Below are 22,231 nucleotides of genomic sequence, written 5' to 3' on the forward strand. Positions count from 1 at the left end.
GGCTATAACTTGAATCTACAATTGTGGTTTAGCCTTCGTTGATATATATATATATATATATATATATATATATATATATATATATATATATATATATATATATATATATATATATATATATATATATATATATATATATATATATATTCATGATTAATTTTATACTTTTCTATATAAAGGTTGTGTTTATAGTTTCTTAAGAGTATTTCACAATGAAATGAAATAAATAACATAAATTTAAAGAGAGTAAGGGCTACAGAGATTTCAACAAAGAGTTATTCAGGTTTGGGCAAACGTGTGCCTAATGCTCTCCCCCAAGAGGTCTTCTTGAGATTTTGACTATAAACTTTTGAGCTTTTATAGGTTATGCCCATGAACCTTAATACATGTTAATCTTGATATTTTTACAGACGAATCTTCTTAGAGAATTTCAGGATGATCTCAATATCCAAGAACATAATTTTTTCTGATAAAGCTTAATAAATCACAACAGAGATTTTAAGACTGGTTTATCTCACGATTCAAACTCAATAACATCAAAATCAATTCACTTACTTTATTTCACAAAAGTCGCATTTTCACATAGACTATAATTTTAATTTTGTTTGTTTAACCTTACTTGTTGGAGTAGTTTATAAATTTTGATCTAAATACACATTATTTCGCATACACATAAAACACTTATTTTATATTATCATATTGTTTACATATTCATAAAATGTCAACTCACAAATTATTTTCCCTCCTTTTATTACTCACTTTCATTTATGCTATAGTCAATGCTAGGGGTGGACAACAGGCGGGTTCGGGCAATTTTGGGTTCAAAATACAGAATCGAAGCAAACCGTGGTTGACATATAGGGGTCTGATTCTGCCCATCTTCTTAATCCGGTTTAGGCGGGTAATGATTATTCGGGTTAATGGTTGTGCAGGAAGATGATTTCAGATTATTTCGGGTATCAGTGTCATAAAAACATATTTTCTTCTCAATACACTAACCACCTACTACAACCCGATTTTTATACAAAAACATGATAAAAAACAGATCTGGGCAGAGTAAGAAGAAAACATGACGAAGAAGAAAAGAACGGTAGAGGAAGAAGGATTGCTTCATTATGCTTTAATATCTGATTCCACTGAAAAAAATAAATGGAAGAAAATAAGAAAATTCCATAGTCATTTTTCAATTTGTTGAAGAAGGAAGAATAGAGATTGAGTTTGATGTAGTACAATAAGCATAAAACATGCATATGTGAAAGAAAACAACTAATTTCGTTTTAAAATAAATAAATTATTAATACTAGTTGTATACAGTTGTATTAATTCACGTGATATTCTGCCATATTTTAGTCTTTATAGCCTATAACTATAGGTATTGATTATTTCATTAAAATAATATTCATAGCCTTTAATATCTTAATAAAAGAGAAACTATTGATACTATGAATGAATCTCCGCATTACTATATAGCATTTCTGGGCGGGTGCGGGTACCCATGGGTTTAGTTTTTCGATCTGCGTCCGCCCGATTTGACCTGAGTGAAACCGTATTTAACCATCGGCCAACCCGTTGACCGACCCAAACCGCCCATTTACCTTTAATTTTTTCGGTTTTTACGGTTTTTGGACGGGTGAACGGGTCTTGTCCACCCCTAGTCAATGCCAAAGAAAAGTAGACAGATTGCATGTTCAATCTTATGAAATCACTAACTCCAATCCCAAAGGATAGTCGTGGAACACCCATCATTCCAAATAGAAAGGCATTATTTTCCTATTCAATCTAGTTGTTTCCATTAAACTCCTGTCAAGCTCACTCTCTAGTACACTCCCTCAAAATCTTACTATTCTTTTTAATTTCAGCCATATTAACCTCCATAATAAGTCACTAACTAGAACTATGCTTAATGTTTATATTCTCCCCGAGCTTAAAGTTATAAACGTTGGTCACAACAATTCCATACGTTTTTTTTAAAATCCAACTCTTTAAACACTAAACTTCAACAATAAATTGAATCAATAATTGTGGTTTCGCCTTCACTAATATATAAAAACACTAGAAATCTATCTGACTATATCTCTACTGATGGATTAAACATATGTGTATACCTACAATATCAAGCACATTATTTCACATACACATTAAAAACACTTATTTTTTATTATCATATTCATAAAATATTAACTCAATAATTATTTTCCCTCCTCTTATTTCTCACTTTCCTTTATGCTATTATCAATGTTGAAGAAAAGGAAACAGATTACATGTTTAATCATATGAAATCACTAACTCCAACTCGGAAAAGAGGGTATAAGAGCATTCATCATTGTAAATTGAAAGACATCATTTTCCAATCCAATCTAGTTGTTTCCATTAAACCTTTCACAAGCTCACTTTAGTACAATCCCTCAAGACCTTATCATTTTTTTTAATTTCAGCCATATTGATCTCCACAACAATTCACTCACAAATACTATACCTTGTTTTTTTAGCCTCCCCAAGCTTAAAGTTCTAAATTTTGGTCACAACAATTCCATACGTTTTTTATAAATCCAAATCTTCAGACAATAAACCTCAACTATAACTTGCATCTACAACTGTGGTTTCGCATTCACTGATATATATATATATATATATATATATATATATATATATATATATATATATACACACACACACACACACACACACACACATACAAACAGACGCACGCACACACAAAGATGTGTGTATATATACATCTTTGTATGTGTGTGCTTCTGTTTGTATAGGTATGATCTATATGATATTATGTTTTAATCCAACGGTTAATTTTAAAAAATATTTATTCTAAATGAAGTTACGAACGAGTGTAACTCGTGGTGTAACTCTTCGGGTGTAATTTGATCTCTCCTATATAGATATTCATGATTAATTTTATACTTTTCTATATAAAGACCATGTTGATAATTTCTAAGAGTAATTCACAATGAAATGAAATAAATAACATAAATTTAGGTTTGGAAAAACGTGTGCCTAATGCTTTCCCCAAGAGGTCTTCTTGAGATTTTGACTATAAATTTTTTAGCTTTAATAAATTATGCCCATGAACCTTAATACATGTTGATCTTGATATTTTTACAGACTTATCCCCAGCTAAATATAGCTTTTATCCCAAACTAAGGTAACAAACCTTCTTAGATTCTGGATGATCTCAATATCCAAGAACAAAATTTTTTCTGGAAAAGCTAAATAAATCACAACAGAGATTTTTTAAGATTGGTTTATCTCCCGAATCAAACTCAATAAAGTCAAAATTAACTCACTTACTTTATTTCGCAAAAATAATATTTTTATACGCTATAATTTTATTTTATTTTGATTAACCTTACTTGTTGGACTAGTGTATAAATTTTGATCTGAAGACACATTATTTCGCATACAATTTAAAAACACTTATTTTATATTATCATATTGTTTATATATTCATAAAATGTTAACTCACAAATTATGTTTCCTCCTTTTATTCCTCACTTTCCTTTATGCTATAGTCAATGCAGAAGAAAAGGAGGCAAATTACATGTTCAACCTTATGAAGTCACTAACTCTACTCCCAAAGGAAAGTTATGGAACACTCATCATTCCAAATAGAAAGGCATCATTTTCTAATATAATCGAGTTGTTTCCATTAAAATCCCGTCAAGCTCACTCTCTAGCACACTCCCCCAAAACCTTATTATTCTTTTTAATTTCAGTCATATTAATCTCCACAATAATTCACTTACTAGAATTATGCTTAATTTTTATAGTCTCATCGAGTTTAAATTTGTAAACGTTGGTCACAACAATTCCATACTTTTTTTAAAAATCCAACTCTTTAGATACTAAACCTCGACAATAACTTGAATCTACAACTGTGGTTTCGCCTTCACTAACATAAAAAATCACTAAAATGATATTTGACTATATCTCTACTAATGTATTAAACATATGTGTATACATACAAACATACGCACGCACAGACATATATATATATATATATATATATATATATATATATATATATATATATATATATATATATATATATATATATATTCATGATTAATTTTATACTTTTCTATATAAAGACCGTGTTATTAGTTTCTTAAGAGTATTTCACAATAAAATGAAATAAATAACATAAATTTAAATAGAGTAAGGGTTAGAAATATTTCAACAAAGCGTCATTCAGGTTTGGCCAAACGTGTGCGTAATGCTCTCCTGAGAGTTCTTCTTTAAATTTTGACGATAAACTTTTGAGGTTTAATAGGTTATGCCCAGGAATCTTAAAGCACAAGAAAAGGAGACAGATTACTGTTCAATCTTATGAAATCACTAACTCCACTCCCAAAGGATAGTCATGAAACACTCGTCATTCCAAATAGAAATGTATCATTTTCTAATCCAATCTAGTTGTTTCCATTAAACTCCCGTCAAGCTCACTATCGAGTACACTCTCTCAAAACCTTACTATTCTTTTTAATTTCATCCATATTAACCTTCACAATAATTTACTTACTACAACGGTGGTTTTGCCTTCACTAATATATAAAAACACTATAATGATATCTGACTATATCTCTACTGATGGATTAAAGATATGTGGTATACATACGAACGTACGCATGCACAGACATATATATATATATATCTATATATATATATATATATATATATATATATATATATATATATATATATATATATATATATATATATATATATATATATATATATATATATATATATATATATATATATATATATATATATATATATATATATATATGGTGCCTAATAGTAATTCACAATGAAATGAAATAAATAACATAAATTTAGGTTTGGCGAAACCTGTGCCTAATGCTCTCTCCAAGAGGTCTTCTTGAGATTTTGACTATAAACTTTTGAACTTTAATAAATTATGCCCACGAACCTTAATACATGTTGATCTTGATATTTTTACAGACTTATCCCCAGCTAAATATAGCTTTTATCCCAAACTAAGGTAACAAACCTTCTTAGATTCTGGATGATCTCAATAGCCAAGAACAAAAATTTTTCTGGAAAAGCTAAATAAATCACAACAGAGATTTTTTAAGACTGGTTTATCTCACGAATCAAACTCAATAATGTCCAAATTAACTCACTTACTTTATTTCGCAAAAATAATATTTTTTATACGCTATAATTTTATTTTATTTTGATTAACCTTACTTGTTGGACTAGTGTACAAATTTTGATTTAAAGACACATTATTTCACATACACATTAAAAACACTTATTTTATATTATCATATTGTTTATATATACATAAAATGTTAACTCACAAATTATTTTTCCTCCTTTTATTCCTCACTTTCCTTTATGCTATAGTCAATGCAGAAGAAAATGAGGCAAATTATATGTTCAACCTTATGAAGTCACTAACTCTACTCCCAAAGGAAAGTCATGGAACACTCATCATTCCAAACAGAAAGTCATCATTTTCTAATATAATCGAGTTGTTTCCATTAAAATCCCGTCAAGCTCACTCTAGCACACTCCCCTAAAACCTTATTATTCTTTTTAATTTCAGCCATATTAATCTCCACAATAATTCACTTACTAGAATTATGCTTAATTTGTATAGTCTCATCGAGTTTAAATTTGTAAACGTTGGTCACAACAATTCCATACTTTTTTAAAAATCCAACTCTTTAGATACTAAACCTCAACTGTAACACCCCGAAAATTATTTCTAATTATTTAATTTAAGTAGGAAAATTATTTAATTGGAATAATTGATTTTATGAGGAATATTGAGAAATATTGGAAAATAGTTATTGGGTTGTGTTGTGGTTAGTGAGAAAGGGAGGTGTTAAATTGTTAGGCCCATTAACCAAAGTTATTCTATTTCTCATAAAATAGAAGGAAGTTGTGGAAGAGGAGGGTTACAGCAATTGGGAGAAGAGAAAGAACGTGAAAATAACTGTAGAGCTTTGGAAAGGGGAAGACCTAAGATCAAACCTAAGGTAAGGGGGGACTCTTCCTTTTAGTATCTCTTATGTGGTCTTAGGTAATAGGTAGATTGACGTATGGTTTGATTCAATTAGACATTGGGATTGTTAGGTTAGGGTGTTATAATTTGGATTGAATTGATGATAATTGTGTGAACTATTTGGTTAATAATGAGTTTAAATGATGTTTTGTGGTGTATGATTGAATGTATGATGTTTGTATGCCTGTATATGATGTCTGGAATCGTTTTTGGGTAAAAAGGATGTGAAATCGCATGGTCTATCACAGACTTGGGGTTTGCTGAAATCGCAGGTCCGCTGAGCGGAGGTCCCAACGTAGTTCGTTTCTGTCTAACGTCGCTAGAGGTCCGCTGAGCGGAGGTCTGAAGGAATTCACTTTTGTCTTGCGTCGCTGAGCGAACCTTGCTGAACGAGAATTTTTCTAAACTTTAAAATAGCGTATCTTTTGATCTGTGAATCTTTTCTTAGTGTCGTTTTGGGCGTTGTGCAAGTAATTAAATATTTTATATGATGAATGATGAATATGGGCGGTGGCCGACTTTATTTCTTTAAAACTCGATTTAATTACTTGATGAGAATTGAACATTGTGTGCATATGAGATATGTGTGACAATGTATTTGATGTGATGATGAATTGGTTGTGACTATTATTATGATTGTGATGAATGCATGGCTATTTGAATGATATTGAAAACATGTACATACTTATTCGGTGATGTGGTGTTGAGATGAGTTGTTCATCGTGATTCGGTGATGTTTTTAAGTATGTTATGTGTGTTTCATTCATTCATATGCATCTAATGATGGATCCCGTCGATGAGTGGATCGTTGGTGGCTAATTCCCATTGTGCGAAGATTAGTAAGCAGTCATCGTGTGCCCATAGGGGTGTTAGCGATGAGGTTAATCGTGTGCCCATGTGGGGTGTGAGCGACATTTAAGGGCAGTATCATGGAAAGAAGTCCTGTGAATGTAATTCACGGATTTTGGTACCACATGCATAGTGTCAGTTGTGTCACATGCATTTTGTCATAACATGATTGTGTGGATTTCTGTGTTTTGTGTTGTAATCTATTATTGTGTGAATTGATGAATAATGGATGTGAATCTGAATATGTATAATTGGGTGAACGGTATATTATGATGCTTGTTGCTTATGAATTGCATAATATTTACTAATTGAGAATGAGACTCACCCTTACATGTTGTCATTTTCAGATTGAGGAGTAACGACATTAGTGTTCGGTGAGGATGACTTGTAGAGTTTATCCGTTTATATTGGGTCGTGTCGGTCATGCTCTGATCTTGTAACACTGGGGAACGATAGTTATAGAGATTCATGAGAATTACTCTATTTTATTTGGTGTTGGATTATATTTTCTTTTGGTTATATTGATGATGTTTCTTATTCCGCTGTGATAAACATGATTGTGTTTTGGTGAACCGTTTCCTAATGAAGCATGACTTTGACCTTAGTTGATTTAATTATTTTAAATAATTGTGGCACCCTTGTGTATATGTTTTTACTCTGATATATTTATTTAAATTGCCGCGGGGTTAGAAGGGTGTTATATCAACAATAACTTGAATCTACAATTGTGGTTTCGCCTTCACTAACATAAAAAATCACTAAAATGATATTTGACTATATCTCTACTAATGTATTAAACATATGTGTATACACACAAACATACGCACGCACAGACATATACATCTATATATATATATATATATATATATATATATATATATATATATATATATATATATATATATATATATATATATATATATATATATATATATATATATATATATATATATATATATATTTTCATGATTAATTTTATACTTTTCTATATAAAGACCGTGTTAATAGTTTCTTAAGAGTATTTCACAATGAAATGAAATAAATAACATAAATTTAAATAGAGTAAGGGTTAGAAATATTTCAACAAAGCGTCATTCAGGTTTGGCCAAACGTGTGCGTAATGCTCTCCTGAGAGTTCTTCTTTAGATTTTGACTATAAATTTTTGAGGTTTAATAGGTTATGCCCAGGAATCTTAATGCAGAAGAAAAGGAGAAGATTATTGTTCAATCTTATAAAATCACTAACTCCACTCCCAAAGGATAGTCATGAAACACTCGTCATTCCAAATAGAAATGTATCATTTTCTAATCCAATCTAGTTGTTTCCATTAAACTCCCGTCAAGCTCACTCTCGAGTACACTCTCTCAAAACCTTACTATTCTTTTTAATTTCATCCATATTGACCTTCACAATAATTCACTTACTACAACTGTGGTTTTGCCTTCACTAATATATAAAAACACTATAATAATATCTGACTATATCTCTACTGATGGATTAAAGATATGTGTATACATACGAACGTATGCACACACAGACACACACTACTTTTGGAGAAAAAAAATTGGATATTAAAATTTCAAAAAAAATCCCTTAATTTTGAAGTTACTTCAAATAAATTTTTATAAAAACCATTTTTGAAATATAATTTTTTTAAAAGTTACAATTTTGACTAAGTTTTGATCTTCAATAATATATCTTTATATCTTTATGTTATAAGATGTCAAAATTAGTATTTCATTTAAAAAAAACAAATAAAAAAAACTTGTAATATTTTAAAAAACGCTTTTGTAAAATCTAATTTAAAAAATATAACAAAAAAATCTATTTTTTAAAAGCTGAAACAAACATACCCTTATTTTAAGACAAAATATTGTTGCATATGTAACATTTATTTTGGAACAGCAGGAGTAATTGGTAACAAGGAAATTGGAGCGACGGTTTTAGAAAAATTGGGATGTCCGGTAAATATTATAAGAAAGCGGAAAAAAAACTCAAACCCAAAACTAAGATTTTTGTAAAAATCCAATTAACAATATTTTTTTCAAAAATTCAAATTTTTATTCGAAATACTTGGATAAAATTGTATATTTTGGGGAATGCCATGTCAAAAATAAATGATCGCATGACAAAATCTCGTTTTAGAGGCAGTCCTCTTAACTCATTGGACTTTTCCTAATTATATGCACACCAGAAGTTCAACAAAGTAAATAAAATTGTCTTGTTTTTATACTTTTATAAAGGCAAAATTGGATCTTAACATTTGAAAATCAAGCTTATTCCTCAGTGCATTTGGGTATTTTTCCGTAGAGAAAATAAATTATTGACGGTAAAGTTGGACATTAGTTTGAACTAATCAACAGAGCTAATCCTACCATAACCATGCCTTGATTGTTTATAAATTTTTACTCATTTTGAGAATATGTGACAAACCAACCATTCAAGGGAGGAAAATAAAAATCATACAGCTCCCTGCTCAAAAGGAACGCGTACAAATAGTCGACCGTGCAAACTAACAATAGCAGATGTCTGAAGTGGATCAATTCTTGCAGGTAAGTTCACAACCTGAAAATCAAAACAGCTATTTTCATGATACCCTGATACTACTACTGTCAACATTATGATCTCCTGATGAAAATATAAAATAGTAATATGTCAAGGTATCTGTTGAGAGTAGAGAATTGCCTTTTTGAAGGGGGTGATACCCCATGGATTGTCAACATGTTCTGGCGTACCAGTTATAACAAGTCGTCCAACTGGATCGGATTGAACCCGAACCTGGATTCATTCAATCAACATCAGTAATAAAAATAGAAACCAAGTTAAAATCATAAAGGAACTAAAGAATTAAGTGCCCTTAATATCAACTAAGTTATTGCTGCACAAAAATAACAAAGGATAAAAATAAAGGAACAAAAGAAGTTACCTCCTCGCGAAGGAGCCCAGGAACCAGTGCATACACTTCAAAACAATCCTTCTGGACATGGATATAGTCAACACTCTTAGAAAAAAATCAATTTAAAGGGTACAGTTCTGTGGTTATGGTACATAGAAAGGACATGAATCAAATAAAGAATAAAACCAAACCGACTGACCGTTTCCCGCACATTGATCTTGACCCAGTCAGCTGGAGGTCCAATGTCCACTACTGCAGTGACCAATCTACCAAATGAAAATCATAATCATTTAGTCATGGTCTATTAGAAATACAAAAACTTGAATGATGCAATTAGAATTTGAGTTGATTCTAGCTCATCCCTTCAAAACCAATTTATAGAGTGAGAGATGCGCCCCACTTATAAACACGTTTTCAAACCTTAACCCATTGTGCGACTCTTAACACATACCCTCGTGCCCAAAACTGAACATTTGAAGTGTGGTTCAGGTGGCCTGATAACTATGACCAATGCATTTTGGATAAGTTCTAATACCAACTTAAAATTTGAGTTGGGCTTAACTCATCCCTACAAAACCGACTTATGGAGGGGGGCTTTCTCCTACCTATGAACACATTTTCAGGCCCAAATATATCCATATGATTCTTAACAGATACCTCTAACTTATTTCAGATTTCTAGTAATTATAAATGGTTAAATGGATTAAGGAGACAGTAATAAAGATAGTACCCATACTAACATTAGGAAAATACCAGGGTCCCTAATCATACATTTGCTTTGTCTCGGTATTGATTTACCAAACCGTGGGGAAGGAAAAACAAAATTACAGAAACCTTATGAGTAAGTTTCCAAGGACTTGAATAACTTATGGACAGGATAGTACCACTGAGTGGTGGGGCACACCAAATCGCTCTCTCGGGTTAACTATTTGTTTTATTTTGCAGTAAAACAATAAATCTAATATAAAAAATCATTATTAATTAATTTAGAACAATTCTGACATTATAATGAAGAGAACTCACAAGGAGGTCGATACCATGAAATAAAAGACAGTGGATGAAAAACCAACAGTGATACAGATATAAATTAGAATGAATGTGCATACAGGACTGTAAGTCAATTAGTACAAAAGACCAGTATAACTTAACTGCCTGTCTCCTTCTATATTTGCAGCTTTGTCAGCATGGTCCATACCAGATGGTGTCCTCTGTTTGTTGATCACGCCTAATTCAATGAAGCATGAAGAAATGAGGATGCAAGCTAGGTTTAGGATAAGTTAATATTGGTCATAATGAGCATACCGATACTTTTGAGGTTCTTTTCACGTTTTGGTGTGGGACTGAAGGTCTTGTCCTATGCACGAAAATACAAAGTGATCACGTGGTAGAAATATCCATATAAAGTCAATAAAATTACATTAAGAATTGGGGTGAAAAATTAAGGATCCTAGCAGACCTTAACAGCTGACTCAGCAACCTCACCGTATCCAAGAAGGCGCTGAGCATGCCAACCTTGCATTGCACGAGCTGCTGCATCCCTCCGAGCCCTACCTGAGCCTGGAGCCTGATAAACAGTGGTCTGCAAAAGAAATTCATTTATTCACCACTCTCCTTGCTTTTCATTTTACTGGAGATAACCAGCAGCAGATTCAACGAACCCTAGACTAGAGGCTTTACAGTTTGAAGGCTTAGCTAATATATGCCCACACCCATGTGATATCCAGCATTGATAGCTACTCTATTAGTCTTGTTTCCTTTGTTTCTTAAAATCAGTATTATTTTCCTAGACATAAAGAATTTGAGAGACAGATACAAATGACTTATCTCCAATAAGGATGTTGTTATCAATTGTCAATTTGCAGAAACTCTTTAGCTATATCATAATTTTATTTTCATTTTTCTTGTTTAAGCTTATAGCATTATGATTTTGATTTTTCTGAGACCCTACTATTCCTCTATGGACCTTTTTTCAGGAGTAACTCTTCAGTTTAGTCTTTGTAATATGGAAACTGTATGATGTTAGTTAACGTAGTTGAATAAATAACTGAATATTGTACATAACATATAGCAACATTCTATATATGAATTTTAAGGAATCACTCTGGTGCCTAAAGTTTTTAAGGTTATTCCCAGAATTTGGATTGGGCCTAACTCATCCCTACAAAACCGGCTTGTAGGGTGAGGATTCCCCCCATTTATAAACACAACACAAGCCATGTCTCTAAGCAAAGTGGGACTAAATCCACCCCTTCAAAGCCAACACAATGAAGGTGTTGGGGGCTGCAATGAGAAAAGTCAAAGTGCCGCAATTAAGGCGACAAGGGGCAGACCGCAATTAAGACGGAAAGTCCAACAGTTATAAACATCCAAGTAGAGTTGTCATGTATCAAGTTTTCTTACTTTTGTATAACTTTTTAGAAAACATTCATGTTTATATATTGAAAGCACTGGGAGACAAAACTTGTAGATCTTTAATATATAGATAATGATGGAATACATACACTATAATCTATTTCAGTATGCACCATATGCATTTAAACAGTCATTAATAAAAGGATTCAGATTAGTTAACAGCTGCATGACAGCTCGGCAGTTAGTTACATCTAGGCCATGAACTAAAAATACTGATCTCTCTGGAGAATCTGAATGTAAAATATCAATCACACAGAATATTCAGTTCGCTCCAAAATTCTCTGTATTCTTTAGATAATAATGACAGATGCTACCAAGCACATTATAATTATGAAATTATTGAAAAGTTAAGAGAAATAGTTGCCTTATTGAAATAGTATCCCTTAATTTACCGTTTTGTTATACTAGGAAGGAAATAAGGGGAAGCGCCATTCATAGGAAAATCTCCTGTCCTTAAGGTATCAATCATAAAAGATTAGGAAGGTGGCAATTTAGGATTTACAGTAGTTTTTGAACTTGGTCAGCACATACAGATACAGTGCATAAGTTCTCTCTCAATTTATCTGCTTTTCTTCCATTGTTAGATATTCATGGGTGTTTGCAAAATGTAAGCCCTTTAGTACACATGAAAACTCACAGTATTTAATTACATATTCAAGTTATCTTTCACTGCCCTGACTTAAAACAAAAAACCCATTCGGTTCTTTATTCTTTCCGCTTAATTGTATGCTAAACCAAACAAAACAAAAATATGATTCTGCAATGTTTCTTTTTTTACTCTATCACATAAACATAAAGTTTGCTGTTTTTTTCTAGCAGTATGTTCAAATCCAGTAATATGACAGTATTTGCTTCACACCTCAACTTCTGTTTCTATTGCAAAATATGTCTGTAATTGACGAATACCGCAACAAAGGAAAACAGAGGATTTTGTTTTGTAAAACTAAAGAACAATATACAAACCTCTTTTTCCACACTTGAAGGTTGATGGAGTGTACTAACAGGGAGCTGCAGCTCCCCGGTCTCTCTCTTATGCTTTTCATACTCTAAAAGCGCCTGTACAGATTGAGATTTTTCAGAAACCACAAACAAAGGAAACAGAAAAATTAAGCAAGTGGCTAGAAAAAGGCAACAAACGTCACACTTGAAATAGTACAGTACAGAAAAGCATATAATAACAGAAAATCTTGGTTTCATTTTTATTGGTATCCAGAAGTTATATGACAAGGACTACTCATGCCATGAGACAGTAATATAAAAGCAGAAGAGACACTCTCCCAATTCACACTGAAACTGATGCATATTGTCATGCATTTCAGAGGGGACGGGATATCTGGTATTACAATTTTTAGTCTATCTAATTGATCAATTTTTGCCATAAGAGAAGTGTAATCTTATTGATATGGATTAGAAATTGTATCTAATTACTAAGCATAAAGCCAATGAAACATAAATGTTACCTTCTCATAAAAGATTCTAAATGTCCATGAGACTGTAGTGCAAGTCCTGTGGTAGAAAATGTATTCAATAAGAAAATGAGCAGCAAAGGGATACTTCTCTTGAAATAAATTGTGGAAATTTTTATCTTTCAGAGTCTTAATTATACATGTCTTAACAATCAGTTATGAGCATAACTCAGACGACAACAAAACTATATCAAAATAAACAGCAGAAATGCGAGAAGTCACGATATGCTTAGTATAAACTACCGAAAAAATAACATTTCCAGGCCTTACTTAGGAGGGTGGAAAGACTCTCCTACTTGCCGCCACAACTTCGATCCAGTTACCTATATTAATCACTCAATAAGATCAGCTTCTTTTAACAAGCAAAAACAAAGCGTTGTTAATAACAAAAGGACCCAAAAACATAAGAGAACTAAATGAAGAACCCAAAACCTATTAATAAGATCAGCTACGACCAATCGATAATTTATAGCTAACAAAGAGCCCAAAACAGATTAGCACTAAATGAAATAAAAACTAAGAATATCAAGCAAACTAGAACGTAATGATATGTTCTCAAATAACAACAATCAAGTCTTATCTTACTAGACGTAAAATGTATATCTCAGACAGCATTGTTAAGAGTATAGAATGCGAGAACTAGGGTGATGGGCTATAAGCATGCAAAGAGTGAGATCTGTACCAATTCATAGCCACCCAGTTTGATAACAGCTCTCCATAACCTGCAGCGGATGGGTAAGCACAGAATCCGCAATCAGAACGGTTAATTGATAAATACATTCAAAAACTAGTGTCAAAGTAAAGGATCCCAATTAAAATACTCGCTCAAAGTAGCCAATTGAAAATGCTTGTGACTAAAAACAGGTTACTCTAATAATACATTTGAAGGGACATACTTGAGGCAATTCAATGGCACTCCATAAAACTTAGGAGGCTTAAACTCCAACGACCTCGATCTATAAAAACTCTCAAGCTCTTTCATAAACGCCTCTCGTTCCATCGCAGTACCAGTCTCATCATAACCACTCATCTGCATACCAAAAGTCCAAAACCAACCACAATAACCAAAATCCACAAAATCATTCTCACTATCTTCTCCTTTATACAGTTTCCACAATAATCAAACCAAAAAAAAAACCTACCTCATTAGCACTATTTATCACACTATGATTATTCATTTCAGTCACATTCTTAACTTTAGCCTGAGGAGCAGGGGTAGAATGGACATTTGCTGCATCAGCATCACCTTGATCAACCATTTCTTGATCCTGAGAAACAGAACCACCAACAGCACCACCAGCACCAACAGCAGCAGCATTTTCCGAATGAACGAGATCCATATCGTCTCCGACTCTCTCACCGCCTTCCATAGATAATATCTAGTATCTCTCACTAGGGTTTCGTTAGTGGATCATCATCATTCACAATCACAAACAAATAAACAGTTCCATTGAAGTTAAAAAGAGAAAGAGAAAGAGTAGTTTACCTTATTGAAGAATGAAGAAAATGTAGGGTTTAGTTTGGGGATTTACAAAGAGAAAAATGAAGAATTAATAAAAATGAAACAATGAAGAATCGCGTTGAGAATTATAACTATATTATACTACTAATGTGGCTAGTAATATTATAACACTGAATCAATCGCGTGAAGTATCATGATAATTCATAAGCATTGATGATTTTCGTGAGAATGAAAACGCGACGAATTTCGTCACAAAGACGTGCGACGAATTGACAAACGGCGGTTTAAAAGGGAAGCTTGAAATGAATCAGCTGCAACTCCAGTGATGTTCTCTCTCTCTCTCACTCTTGGGATTGTTTCTTGCATTTCAAATTACTATTTTGTCCCTAACTTGTTTTTCATTCCTATTCAAGACATGTTTTGTTACTATTTTGTAGTGTATGTGTTTGGTTAGGTTTAGTAAGAAATCTGAAATTTTATGCATATGTTTGTTTGGTGTTTCATTGCTATTTATTTATGAGATTAGTTTCTTTCTCATGTAATAAGTGAGTTTCTTAAGCGGTATCATTCAATGTTGATAACATTAATGAACTCAGATAATCACTTGATACCGAAGAAAACTTTACTTTTACCTTGCATTATACAAAATCTGCTGGATTAAAGAATCATTAAATGGGAATAGATCAAAAAGCATAACACTTTTTATCATGTTGAAATTTTTAGATTCGCATAACTAACATTTTTGTGGTAAAATTATGGTTTGAACTAACTAATTTATACAAAATCGATTTTGATGGAATGATTGTTTTCATTTATAAACATATGTTCAAATAGTATATTATTTGATGTAAGATTCTTAAGACAACATTTTACGCCCAACACTATTGAATTTAGTGCATGAATATAATTTATGAGTAACATAATAATAGGTGGTCTAATGAATCTTATATTGTTGAGAATTATGGTTGAGTCTAAAAAAGAGAGAAATAAACTAAAAGAATATTGAATTATTTAGAATTGATTCAATGAGATCTATTTTGGTTTTGAAGGAAAAAACGACTCTATATGGTTTTTCTTTTCGCATTAGAAGCAAGTTGGCGCGAGCTAAGATCTTTCTTTCTTGACTTGAATGTTTTGTGATTGTTTATCATGCCTCGTGAACTTCTTAAACTTTCTGACTAATAGATTAATGTCTTCTTTAGTATCTATATTTACGGCCTCTTAGACTTTAGGGCACACTTTTCTTCTTCTTGTCGCCCTTCACTTTCTTAGACACTCTTTTTAGCTCCATCTCATGTTCTTGTAATTTTCTAAACAAGGTGGTCAAATTCATAGAAGACAAGTTTTTGGATTCATAATCGCAGTGACTTTAGGTTGCCAACTACGATTTAGGCATCTAAGGTCTTTTTTTTTTAATTAAACATCCATTTAGAAAGAAAAAATGTACTCATAAACCTTAAGTGAGTAACAATGTGAATAAATCGTGTTTCCTTGACGAATGACCTTGATGAAAGGACCTTTATACTAAGTGAAAGTATACATTGTACCTTGATAAATGGCCTTGATGATTTGACCTTTGCACTAAGTCAAAGTATATACGGTACCTTGAAGAATGACCTTGATGAATGGATCTTTACTCTAAGTCAATGTATGTATTATACCTTAAGGATTGACCTTGATGAATGGATCTTTACTCTAAGTCAAAGTATGCATTGTACCTTAACGAATGGCTTAATAGAATTTTACACTAAGTGAAAGTATGCATTGTACCTTGACTAATGGCCTTGAGGAATGGACCTTTACACTAAGTTAAAGTATGTATTGTACCTTAACGAATGGTCTTGATGGATGGACCTTTGCACTAAGTCAAAGTATGTACTATACCTTGAGGAATGGCCTCTATTAATGGCCTTTTACACTAAGTCAAAGTATGTATTGTAGCTTGAGGAATGGTATTGATGAATGGACATTTACACTAAGTCAAAGTATGTATTGTAGCTTGAGGAATGGTATTGATGAATGGACATTTACTCTAAGTTAAAGTATGTATTGTACCTTGAGGAATTGCTTTGATGAATAGACATCTACACTAAGTCAGAGTATGTATTGTACCTTGAGGAATGATCTTGTTAAATATGCCATTAATTAACTCATTTAATCACTTGATTCAGAATAAAACTTTACTTTTACCTTACATTATACAAAATCTGCTGGATTAATGAATCATTAAATAAGAATAGTCCAAAAATGATAACAATTTCTTACCATGTTGAAATTTCTAACTTAGTAAAACAAATCATTTTTGTTGTAAAATGGTAGTTTTTACTAACTAAGTTACAAAATCAGTTTATAATATAATGGTTAAGTCCAAAAAAAAAAGAAGTAAACCAAAAGAAAATTAAATTATTTAGAATTGATTCAATGAGATCTCTTTTGATTTTGAAGGAAAATGACTTTATGTGGTTTTTCTTTCTGCATTAGAAGCAAATTGACACGAACTAAGATCTTTCTTTCTTGTGTTGAATGTATGGGTGGCAAAACGGGCCGCCGCCCCGCCCTGTCTTAAGCCCGCCCAAAAAAGTGTGGGATGGGCAAGTCCGCCAAGTGAAAATGGGCATAAAAATTTAATCTGCCCTGTCAAAGTGGTAGGTTGGCGGACGGTGGCTTGCCCGCCTATTTTTTATTTGTTTTTTAATAGATTAATAGGTTTTTTTACCTTTCAATTAAATTTTTCACTTATTTTTTAGAATTTTTTTATAAAGCATCTTTTTAACAAATTTTACTTTAAAAAATATTACATATATTCACAAATAAATGTATAAAATAAAACCATCAAAAATTGGAATTACTGGAATTAACTAAAAAATGACATGCTTAAGGCGAGACGGACCGAACGAATAAGCAGGGCGGACTTTGGGGGCGGTGGGTTTTGGCGGGGCGAGCTTTGGCAGGTGTCGCACGCTCGCGAAAATGAACAGAGTCGCCACCAATATATTTATCCCAAAGAGGGAAAGGAATATCAGGAAACCTAAGGTGAAGGAACAGGGTCTTGCGACCAGAGAATCAAGGTACGGGAGTCGGTTACGCAAGGGGAAGGTACTAGCACCCCTCACGCCCATCGTACTCGATGGTATCCACCTATGTTTGTTTCTATCTAAAGGGTGTATAAATCTAAAGCTTAATTACTAAGGGAATGCATGCAAATGAAAGAAAAAGAAACACGAGGAAAATAAGGTTTAAAAATAATTGTGCTCGCTTAGGCCCCGCGACCTAATGCCTACGTATCCTTTTCAGGAATCAGAGCGCCGTAGTTCGGCTCTTTAGTTTTTGTTTGTTTTTGTGTTTTTTAGTTGAACAGTTACATTCGCACTCCGCTGCTCGACCTCTGGAGTCTTAAGCTGGGAATGGAGCGGAAGTAACATGCTCTTAAGGAAAAAGAATGCCCTGAAGGCAAGAGAAAGAATGCCTTGGAGGCAAGAGAGAGAAGAGAGAAAATTGGTTTGTGTCTTTTAGGTGTAATTCCATGATGGACGAAAACCCACTACAAGGCTTCGCATCACTTCCTTACTTTGTTTAAGTCTGAGCCTTTATTAAGTATTTTGAAATGTTTTTGGTTGGGTGTCTTTTAAGGGAAATTAATTTGTGACTTGAATCATGCCATAAAAGAGTTTTTTGAATATTCAGAGAATGCACATCGAGGCCTACGCCACAATCGTTTCTCTAAATGAAATACATTTTTTTGAATAATTAGAGAATGCACATCGAGGCCTACGCCACAATCGTTTCTCTAAATGAAATACAATTTTTGAATATTTAGAGAATGCACATCGAGGCCTACGCCACAATCATTTCTCTAAATAACGGTTAAGAAATACACCGAGGCCTACGCCTCAATCATTTCTCTTCCGCTAAGTGGGAAAGAACATACATCGGGGCCTACGCCCCAATCATTTCTTTCACACTAAAAAAAGGCATTAGCATGATTCGCGTCGTCCTTTATTAATGTTTTAAAGTTGAGAAGAAAAATGGGAGAAAACTAGCCTAAAATGAATAACTAGCCTAAGTGTTTAAAAGGGAAGACTAACCTAAAAGTCATGAAGATTATAGGTCCTAAATCTATGGGAGCATACAAGTGAAACCACAATTACAAGTAAAAATTACAAGTAAACAATGGTACAAAATTAGTACAAAAGCATGACCAAAAGAATGACTTGAAAATATAGCACTAAACATTAAAGCAAATGATTCAAAATATAGTGCTAAGGTCCAAAAATATAGGAGAAAATGATTTTTATTGCCTAAAAGAAATTACTAAAACTAAGTAAAATCTAAATTAAAATTAAGGGAAGCAGGGGGGTGTAATTCTGAGTTACGGGGCCTGTTTAGCAGCATGGGCGCAAGGCCCTCAAGGCAAAGCCCAACAGAGTTGCCTTTTTTTTGTTCATGTTTTTCTTCAGCACACCAAGATAGTGCGTATGGGCCTTCAGGGGTGAGAGAGAAATCAGGCCCATGAGAGTTTTTTATTCAGAAATTGTTTGCCCAAAAAGTGATATGCCAGGCCTAGTGGGGGTATAAACAAGAATTAAGGCCCAACCGATTTTTGTACTGATCCATGTTATTATTCATTTTTACTATGATCCAAAATAATACAATTAATCAATTAATAAAAATAAAAGAAAAGGAAGAGATAGTGAAATTGGGAATTAGGGTTTTACTTACGTGACGATTGAGCTTCTGAAGAGCTTTCCCTCTCTTCTTCGACGTGAACGGCGGTAGCCGGCGGCGATGGAGGTTGCTTCTCTTTCAGACTCAAACGCAGCAGCAAGCCTTCTTCTCCGATCAGAGCTCTTTTCTCGTTTTCACTCTTGGTTCTCCCTGACGAACTCAACGGCGGCGACGGTCTTCTCGACCTCCGACTACGCTTCGGCTTTGATCTCCTTCTTCTTTTCGGATTCGTAATGTGCTCTTGGTACGACTGCGTTCACGATGATTGCCGAGTTGCCTTGATGTGAAAACCGCAGCGACGACGGTGTAGATTGTATGTAACCATCAATCGTGTTGAAGGGTTGTGCGCTGAGCTTTGTGGATGAGTCTCGTTCTTGGAGACTTTGCAGTGATGCAGAAGCGATACGAAAGCGAGGTTGTGAGGAAGATGATTCACAGTATGGTGAGATGGTGAAGGTGACGATGATGAAGAACGTCGTAGTTGAGAATTCTTGGAGGCTGGATCGATGAAGATGAGTGGAGGTTCAGGTTTGTTACGCTATGATTCAATGAATAGAGGTGAATTTCCTTTTCTTTCTGTTATCAATCTTCTTCTTCTCTTTGTTGTCATTTTTCTCTCGAATATGTTTTTTGCAGCACCAGAAAGATGATGATGAAAGTGTGATGAAGATTGGCACGGAGGTAAAGATGATGATGAAAGTATGATGATGGTGATTTGCTGAGAAACTGGAGAAAATGGTGGAGGTGATTCGTGGAGAATGGTGTGGAAGTGGTGAGAAGATGATGAAAATGGTTCTGGAGGAGAATGAATCGAGAGGTTAGTTAGAGTTTTGTTATGACAGTTATACATTCTGTTAGGAAATGTAACTGATTTTTGGTGGTTGTTAGGGTAGTTATAAGATGGTTGAGGTTAGAAACTGTTAGAGGGCTTGTCAGTAGATCTGTCATGCTAGTAATTTCTCTTGAGATTAGTTAAATACAGGGTTGTTTTTGTGTTGGTTTTATGAACTGTGTATGATTCAATGGTTATTTGTGAACTGGTTGTAACTATGCTGAATGATGTATATGGCAGCAGCTCTGTTTTCTTTTGTTTTCTCTTTTTCCAATTCCGTCTCGAGCTATTATGATATGGTTTTCAGTTTGCTGCAGGGCTGAATGTTGTTGGCACGGACAGGTTTGGAAACGTGCATCAATTAGCTTGCAGCCGATACATTGTTGAGGATGGGTGGAAGACGGTCTATGGAAGTTTGAAGATCGGCAATTTGTCACTTAGGATGAAGCATGACATTGGAAACAATAGGCTATTATTTATAAACTTTGAAGCATAATGTAATGGATTTTTGAATCTATATTGTAATAGATAGAAACCTGAAGTAAATGTTGAATGGGCTTTTAGAAATGAATTTGTCTTGAAGATCGTGGATGACTCTTGGATTCTGTAGTCTTAAATTATAGTGTATGTTGAATGGTAATAGAAATATTTGAATGGTGACACCTGGATATGGAATAGCAAATGTTGTTTGAATGATGAATGTGTAATAAAAATTTGAATTTCTTTTCTTGCGAACGATGATGGAATGATATAGAATTGATGCTTGATTTGCTTTTGCACCAGGGACTTTGAGCAATTCAATACCTTAAGTCAACAAAACTTGTACTTTGAGAACTCATAGTTATGAGCGGAAACTTGACTTGAATAAGGCAAACCCTTTTGATCATGAGGAACCTTTAATTAATATTTTACACTAATCCCTTGAACCCAAGATGACTCAAATGAATGCATGATATGTTGAGGACCTAATAGAATGCAAATGAGATGAGAAACATAACCCAGATGGATGTAAAAATTGGGTGGGCAAATTTTGGGGTGCAACAGCTGCCCCTATTTAATCGTCTTGAACCTGAAGGTGAGATTGGCGCTAGCCTTTCGATCATTCAAGGTGGAAGAAGATTAAATATCAGTGGAACCTGAAAATTTGCCTGATGAGAAAGATGAGATCCACTGGGGTGAAGGTGATGTCAACTCCATTGAGGAAAAATGTATCAACTCTGGATTGAACAAATTAACTCTGGGTTAGAAATGAAATAGACCTCAATTCTGGGTTGAAGAAGAAAAGTGGGTCGACTCTGGGTCGAAGAATGAAGGAAAGTCAACTCTGGGTTGAAAAGGAAAAGCGGGTCGACTCTGGGTCGAAAAATAAAGGGAGGTCAACTCGGGGTTGGATAAGCGGTAAACATCAATTCTGGATTGAGAACGGAAATGGAACTCAGTATTAGTGGGACAAGATATGGGTATCAACTCTGGGTTGAGAAAGAAAGCAAGGAAATCAACTCTGGGTTGAAAGAGGACAGATGAATGATTAGG

The 22,231-nt window shown here is 33.5% G+C and overlaps 1 protein-coding gene across 3 annotated transcripts; it reads right to left on the minus strand.

Annotated features, from left to right (window-relative positions):
• Positions 1–9,167: 9,167 nt before the first annotated feature.
• On the minus strand, positions 9,168–15,607 carry LOC131660365 (AT-rich interactive domain-containing protein 5-like). Of its 3 annotated transcripts, none has more exons than XM_058929603.1 (14): positions 15,166–15,607; positions 14,822–15,058; positions 14,576–14,709; positions 14,362–14,401; positions 13,950–14,002; positions 13,674–13,719; positions 13,177–13,269; positions 11,258–11,380; positions 11,104–11,155; positions 10,951–11,026; positions 10,001–10,067; positions 9,832–9,882; positions 9,591–9,683; positions 9,168–9,470 (listed from the first exon to the last, which is right to left on the minus strand). In XM_058929603.1, exons 2-14 carry the CDS (start codon positions 15,047–15,049, stop codon positions 9,366–9,368), a joined length of 1,161 nt encoding a protein of 386 aa, XP_058785586.1. In that variant the 5' UTR covers positions 15,050–15,058; positions 15,166–15,607; the 3' UTR covers positions 9,168–9,365. The 3 variants fall into 3 exon arrangements, with proteins under 3 accessions (XP_058785586.1, XP_058785587.1, XP_058785588.1); XM_058929604.1 differs by having other exon boundaries at positions 14,822–15,071; XM_058929605.1 differs by lacking the exon at positions 15,166–15,607 and having other exon boundaries at positions 14,822–15,157.
• Positions 15,608–22,231: the final 6,624 nt, after the last annotated feature.

Source organism: Vicia villosa, linkage group LG3 (genome assembly GCF_029867415.1).
Source record: "Vicia villosa cultivar HV-30 ecotype Madison, WI linkage group LG3, Vvil1.0, whole genome shotgun sequence".
Taxonomy (NCBI): Eukaryota; Viridiplantae; Streptophyta; class Magnoliopsida; order Fabales; family Fabaceae; genus Vicia; species Vicia villosa.

Excerpts from the sequence above, each read along its gene's own strand:
- LOC131660365 (XM_058929603.1), bottom strand. The coding sequence starts at position 15,049 with ATGGAAGGCGGTGAGAGAGTCGGAGACGATATGGATCTCGTTCATTCG. Across the intron at positions 13,720-13,949 it reads GAGTCTTTCCACCCTCCTAA|GACTTGCACTACAGTCTCAT; the intron begins GTAAGGCCTGGA and ends TTTCTACCACAG. Across the intron at positions 11,156-11,257 it reads TTGCTGAGTCAGCTGTTAAG|GACAAGACCTTCAGTCCCAC; the intron begins GTCTGCTAGGAT and ends TTTCGTGCATAG.